Consider the following 7,596-nt stretch of genomic DNA (forward strand, 5'->3'; position numbering starts at 1 on the left):
GTAGTCACACCAGTATGATGCTCTGGTATTACAGTATGTGTAAATTATGGGGAAAAAATGGTTTCAGTTGATCATTGGATTTGAGAAAGTGATATTTCTGAGAAGTAACAGAAGTAACATTTGCTACAAGTGCTGTAGTCAGAAAACTTAAATTTATGAGTTATATAATGTAGGATGACTTTTTTTCCTTCAGATGCATAGAGGAGCATTGCAGACTTGCTATAGTTCATCTTAGCTATTTTATTTTTATAATGGGCAATTTTAATACTGGGAAAGTCTGAAATGAATTTTTAGTTTTATAAATGGGAAAATTTATATTAATATATATCACATCATTGCTGATATTATAAATTACTAATAATATTAATATGATATATTATTGAATGTTTATTAATGGGAAAATCTGAAAGAAATTTTTAGTTTTATAAAAGAGACATCCTTTGAATACTATCAACTTGTGGTGCTGTATCTCTGAGACCTTTGCTATGAGGCTGCAGCAATACCAATATGATTTTCTTGAAGGACAAAGTGGATAATTTTGAATTATATAGATAAGAAACTACAGGTAAGTTTCTTATCTATATACCTAAACATAGTATGGACTACTAAGTTTCATTTGAATGAAAGCAAAACTAAGTTTTAAAGTTCTGGTCAGAAGTTCATAGCTGAAAGTTTTGAAAGGAAGCTGTATTCTAGCTTTCCTGACATTTTCCTGGGATAAAAATGTGTGATTTGATTTCAGTAAATTAATAAATATTCATGGCTTCAATTTGTTTCTTTGTAAAATGGGGATAATGATAATGGAACCCCCAGTTTACATGGACAAATCAACTGAAGCAAATATCCCTTATAGATAATAGGGGGGTCATTTAATGTAAATATATGTATTAGACCCACACATAGCTACATATAGTTCCCTTCATAGCTTTGAATCTAATTAAATGACTTTCTGTTGAAACTTGATTTAAAAAAAAAATGCTTGCCATTCTTATTTCAAATATTTCCTCAGTCTTCATATGGAGGAAAATATTTCCTTCATATTCAAGGAAAAATGAGCTATAAGGATATTTAAACAAAAAAGAAAAAGCAAATTAAGAGTAATTTCAAAATTTCTGGCCTAAATTATGTGGGAAAAAAATGAAGTAGATTGTGAGTTATTCATTCTCCTTTTGTGGGGCACTTTTCTATTTGTTTTTAGTAAATTCTTATTTCAGAAAAAGAAAATCTGTAGTGATTCTTGCACTTCCCATATGTCTCTTATCCATATATCTATCTGAAAATTTCTATACCAGACTACTTTCTCACAGGCTAAGCATAAATTAAAGAAGTTATGAAATCAGATTCTATGGAAAGCAACTTTCATCCAAGAAATACATATGAAGAATTTAGTAAAGGAGCGGTAAGACTCTGGAGAAAAATTATGCAACCATGATCCACTAGGGGATTAGAGTTCTTTCCCTTGCTTATTCAGAATCTATAAATGTCAACATACAAGCCTTGGTAAAGTGCATTAAGAGTTATCAAAAAGACTAAAAAATAACTAGCCATTATCAAATACCCAACAAATGTTAGCTTCTAGTCATTTTTTCAGTGGATGAAATACCTTTTTCTGGGGAGAAATCAGCTTGGAAAATATTTTTAATGGAAATGATCTAAAAATTTTCCTAAATTACTTTCACAATTTACAATAGGTAAAATCTTCCCTATGTATATAATTAATTACTTTCTCAGCCTCAAGGACAGCCTAAGCTACTCTCCTCTTCAACAAACTCCACGTGGCATTTTTAACCTCTGTGTTTCTCACTGTGTAAATGATAGGATTTAACATGGGAGTGATGATTATAAAGAACACACTCACCAACTTGTCCCCAGGGTAAGTTGCCACAGGACGCATGTAACTAAATATACAAGGGACAAAATACAGCACCACTACTGTAAAGTGGGAGCCACATGTGGAGAGGGCTCTGCGCCGTCCTTCAGAACCATGGGATTTCAGGGAGCTCAGAATGACTATGTAGGAGATGAGTAGCATGAAAAAAATGAGCAAGCACATGGCCCCACTGTTGGCTGCCACCACCATTCCAAGTGTGTGTGTGTGACTGCAGGCAATTTCCAAGAGTGAGAAGAAATCACACATGAAGTGGTCCATGACGTTGTGACCACAGAAGGTCAAGTCTACTGTAAAAAGAATCTGTACAGTAGCATGCAGGATCCCCCCAATCAAGGCCACCACAACCAGGAGCTGGCAGAGCCCCTGTTGCATGATGGCTGTGTAGTGCAGAGGCTTGCAGATGGCCACATAGCGGTCATAGGCCATGACGATGAGGACTATAATCTCTGATCCTCCCAGGAAGTGTACCAAAAAGAGTTGAGCCAGGCATCCATGCCAAGAGATGGTTCTCCTCTGGTACAGCAGGTCAATGGCCATTTTGGGGGTTGTGGTAGATGTGTAAAAGGCATCTATGAAGGCCAAATAAGTGAGAAAAAAGTACATTGGAGCAGAAAGTGTGGGACTGAGGGAGATGGTGATGGCAATGAGCAGATTGGCCACCATGGTAAACAGGAAAATAAGCAGAAAGACAATAAATAGTACTTTCTGCAAATGTGGATTTTGTGTGAGTCCCAAGAGAACAAATTCAGTCACATTGTTTTGAAGCATAAGAAGATCCATTCAGCATGTAACAACTTCTTAGGGCCTGAATTACCTAAAAAGTAAAAAACAGTACTTGTTAATATTGAAAGGCTTCTGTTCTGAATTTCTGAGAACAAAAACAGTGCAGTCATTGTAAACATGGAGCATGTCTTTGGCATTCTTGCTCAGTATTTCCTTCAAGACTTTCTTACTTCTTCAATGATGGTTTTTATCTCTTCAGACTCCTAGTATCTATCACCTGTAAAATATTGATAAGGACATTTGATACATGATTTACTGAAAAGCACTGCACTATGTATGTGAGGCAAGCTGGAATCAAGATTGCCGGGATAAACATCAGTGACCTCAGATATACAGATGACAGCACCCTTATGGCAGAAAGTGAAGAGGAACTAAAAAGCCTCTTGATGAAAGTAAAAGAGGAGAGTGAAAAAGTTGGCTTAAAGCTCAACATTCAGAAAACAAAGATCATGGCATCTGGTCCCATCACTTCATGGGAAATAGATGGGGAAACAGTGGAAACAGTATCAGACTTTGTTTTTTGGGGGCTCCAAAATCACTGCAGATGGTGATTGCAGCCATGAAATTAAAAGATACTTACTCCTTGTGAGGAAAGTTATGACCAATCTTGATAGCATATTAAAAAGCAGAGATATTAATTTTCCAACAAAGGTCCATCTAGTCAAGGCTATGGTTTTTCCTGTGGTCATGTATGGATGTGAGACTTGGACTGTGAAGAAAGCTGAGTGCTGAAGAATTGATGCTTTTGAACTGTGGTGTTGGAGAAGACTCTTGAGAGTCCCTTGGACTGCAAGGAGATTCAACCAGTCCATTCTAAAGGAGATCAGTCCTGGGTGTTATTTGGAAGGACTGATGATAAAGCTAAAACTCCAATACTTTGGCCACCTCATGCAAAGAATTGACTCATTGGAAATGTCTCTGATGCTGGGAGGGGTTGGGGGCAGGAGGAGAAGGTGATGACAGAGGATGAGATGGCTGGATGGTATTACCAACTCGATGGACATGAGTTTGGGTGAACTCCGGGAGTTGGTGATGGACAGCGAGGCCTGGCGTGCTGTGATTCATGGGATGGCAAAGAGTCAGAGATGACTGAGCGACTGAACTGAACTAAACTGATGTATGTGAGATCTGGATTTTCACTTTGATTCCTTCTCCATTGGACTTTGCTGCATCATCTCAGTATCTTAAACTTTCAAGCCCTCCTCTGTGTCTATGAGGTTATAAGTTATAATTCTCAGATGTATCTTGTAGGCTCAGAGGTCTTGTGCAAATATAATTCTTTCCTCCATAATAATTTATATTTGAACACTCAGTTTTAACTGTGAAAACAAATACATGGTCAACAATTTTCTATCACAGTGAAGTGTGAGTCGCTCAGTCGTGTACAACTCTTTGTGACTCCATGGACTATACAGTCCATGAAATTCTCTAGGCCAGAATACTGGAGTGGATAGCCCTTCCCTTCTCCAGGTTATCTTTCCAACCCAGGGATTGAAGCCAGGTCTCCTGCACTACAAGCAGATTCTTTACCAGCTGAGCTACCAGGAAAGCCTCTATCTATCATAAGCAAGTAATTTATGGAAATGTATATAAGTCCTTGGTGACACATCCACCCTGGTACCTATCAGAATACATAAGCTATTCAGGTGTGTTTTTTCTTTCTGGGAACTATAGTGTCTGGCATGATGTCTGCAGTGCCTGAAACCTATTAAGTGATAAGACATGCTTGGTAAATAGTCATTCTCCATGGATAAGAATAACTCTGCTTTTCCAGATTATGGGCTTTCCTGCTGGCTCAGTCAGTAAAGAATCCATCTGCAATGCAAGAGATGGGGGTTTGATCTCTGGGTTGGGAAGATCCCCTGGAGAAGGAAATGGCTACTCACTCCTGTATTCTTGCCTGGGAAATCCCATGAACAGAGGAGCCTGGCAGGCTAGAGTCCATGGGATCACAAGAGTTGGATACAACTTAGTGACTAAACCACCACCACACAGACCAGAAAACTACATGGATTCAAGTGCTGTTGTCCTCTAGCTATGTTTATTATTATTCTTTATGAGAAACATAAATTAATTATTGAAAGGTAGTTGCAGTCTAGGTTTATAATTTCTGGCACACATTATGTGGTAGGTATAAAAATAATTATTGCCTCTTGGAAAGAGCATGTTAGTATATCAAGATAATTATATTATTTTAAGTGATTTTTTTCTCCTTCGAAATTATATTCCACATATAATTTAACATAGTCACCTTTAAAAAATTGATAGTTTCAGTAGACTTGGATTAAAAAAAAGAACTTGCATAGGTATTCAGTGGAAGAGAATTTGTTAAGAAAAGGAAATCCCTATTTTCAACATTCTAAAAGAAAAAAAATATCGAGAACAGAGAGAAATAACATTAATAGATAAGTTATAGAGATAGGTAATACACTATACATACAAACATATTAAGACCAACTAATAGAAACACATATAAAGTATATTACTATATTATATGTATATGTATATATGTGTATACTGCATGTTCACTCATTCAACAAATATTTCTTTGATGCCCACTAAGTATGCTGAAGTATCCCTAGTAAATGCCCTTAAATGCCTGAAATGCTCTTACCAAACAGTAGCAGTTCATCCATGACAGGAAGGACCTTCCCACCCCTTCCTGTTTCTGCTACATGTGTTCTCATGGCCCCTTCTCCCGTCTTCCCACAGCATCCATTCTGCAAAAAATATCTTTTTCTTTCAGTGATACATGGATACTTTTTAAATTATCCAAAATGAAAATTCTATACTTATGGAAACAAAGTGAAAATACAGTGGAGCAAATACAGCTCCACTGTATATCCTTATTCTGAGATGGCACCCCCCTGCATACACCCTTACATAGAAAGAGACTAGTATGCATAAAGCAAGAATTAGACATATTATAAATATAAGTATTTTAGACGTAACTATGAAGAAATAGGTTTTTATTTTTTTTTTCTCTCCATAATACCTTTTTCTGGGAGGAAATCAGATGAAAAATAATTTTAATGGATAAAGATCATGATTTACAAATATGTTAAACATATTTTGGAAAATTGTGGAAAATTCAAAAACTACAATGATCACTTAACATCAGAGAAATGGATAAGTAATAGATAGTGCATCTTTTTTATTTAAGTGTAATTTTTAATATAAATGTTTTATTTTTTTATTTTTTTTAATTTTATTTTATTTTTAAACTTTACAAAATTGGTCAGGTTCTTAAAGGAAATTCTTATGTTGTATTGCTAACTGGGAAACATTTTGATGTTATTCTTAACACTAATTATTTTTAATCCTAATTTAAATATGCATTAATAGGAAAAAAGCAAAATATCTTCATTTCTATATCGGTAGTATTGTAGTTGAGTCTACCTTTCTTGATATTTTGCATGCTAAAGAAGGGTGCCAAATTTCAGATAAGTGTGGATAAGGCATGATTCTATGATTTATAAAACCCATTTAAACCTGAGTTTATGATTTTATGTTTTCCTGAAAATAAAAATCTTACCTATGAACTTGTCTAATATACACGTCCATGGCCAGAGCCCAAGGCAGCTGTTAGTTCATAAACAAAGAAGTTATATGATTAAAACTGTCTGTAAGTGTCTTCATTAATTTATAAATATTACCTTTCTGTAAGGTCTGTCTGTTGACTCTTAAAAGTACAATCACATGTTCTATTTGTAGGTAAATTTTATGAACTTTCTTAACTCTGGCTAATTGGACCCCAAGGGTATTTAATCATCCTTAGCATACCATGTCAACAATTCAATTATTTCATATAAATTAAATGGGCTTTGGAGGATAACTTTTTGTACTCATCTTTAATTTTGAACTTCTCCTTAGGTCTACATGAAAACAAAACACTATGACAAGAGAACAGAATAAGTTAATCATTCATGAATTTATGCATTTGATAACAAATGAGATTAATATGGAGCCTGAATATCACCATTATATAAATTAGTCAAAGTGGATAACTATCTGATGTAATTTTTTTTCATGATAATACTTATTACTTTCCATCTGTCTACCATTCATGCAAATCATAATTTTTACTACTGTTTTCAGATGCACCTTAAATGATAATACAAACTTTATAATAATACTTGCCACAAAGAATTGGGCATGCCTTAACAACTGAACAACAGCAACAATAATATTGGCACTTCAAAACAAATAAAGCTTACAATACTTTTTCAAAATGGCTGCATCTTGAATTTATTCTGGGATTAGATTAATGTGATAATTATGAAAATATGTCTATCAAATTATATTCAGAGATGGTAGAACACTATATTTTAGTCTTTTAAATTTACCTCATAATAGGCCTACTAAGTAGAGAAAAAAATAAGCATAATAAGTCTACTAAATAGAAAAGAAAATAGCCACAATTAATAGCAAGGAAATACATGAGACAGAATCAAAACACCATTTGCAAATTCAGAATAAGAAGCCAGGGCACTAAACTCAGGGACAAGATTTCTTTAAATTACTGTTTTTCAACATAAGTGTCATGAGAAGCTCAGGTTGCCACCTCATGTAAGGCCTATTACAATTACTACTAAAATAGACTGATATTTGAAATTATATTGAAAATGTATTTAATTCAATTTAATTGAGAAATTTTCTTATATAGAAACATACACTGTTCAAATATGGTTGTATTAATAGAAGAAAAAATAGGTTGTACCTAACTTTTAATTGGCTCCAGAATATGTGTCACTGTGAGCAGCACATGTCATGAAGGAAAAGAAAACTGAAATGACATGATTAAACCTAGTTTGACTAAACACTCCAATATTATAAAAGGCAGTAATAATATGAGTGATGGTAGATTCCAAAGACAGTCTGAATGAGGATTTGAAGCTATCTAACAAACTATAGAAATATGG

General features: G+C 34.6%; 1 protein-coding gene across 1 annotated transcript; it reads right to left on the reverse strand.

Annotated features, from left to right (window-relative positions):
* Positions 1–235: 235 nt before the first annotated feature.
* Positions 236–2,671, reverse strand: LOC133233051 (olfactory receptor 4C3D-like). The gene is made up of 2 exons (XM_061393096.1): positions 1,751–2,671; positions 236–277 (listed from the first exon to the last, which is right to left on the reverse strand). Exons 1-2 carry the CDS (start codon positions 2,669–2,671, stop codon positions 236–238), a joined length of 963 nt encoding a protein of 320 aa, XP_061249080.1.
* Between the last annotated feature and the right edge of the window lie 4,925 nt (positions 2,672–7,596).

Source organism: Bos javanicus, chromosome 19, assembly GCF_032452875.1.
Source record: "Bos javanicus breed banteng chromosome 19, ARS-OSU_banteng_1.0, whole genome shotgun sequence".
NCBI lineage: Eukaryota > Metazoa > Chordata > Mammalia > Artiodactyla > Bovidae > Bos > Bos javanicus.

Bases quoted from the DNA above. Each gene is read 5' to 3' on its own strand.
- LOC133233051 (XM_061393096.1), bottom strand. From the start codon at position 2,671: ATGGATCTTCTTATGCTTCAAAACAATGTGACTGAATTTGTTCTCTTG. The intron at 278-1,750 runs GCTTAGGCTGTC...AATTCATTTCAG, and splicing joins GTTTGTTGAAGAGGAGAGTA to ACTTTCCCAGTATTAAAATT.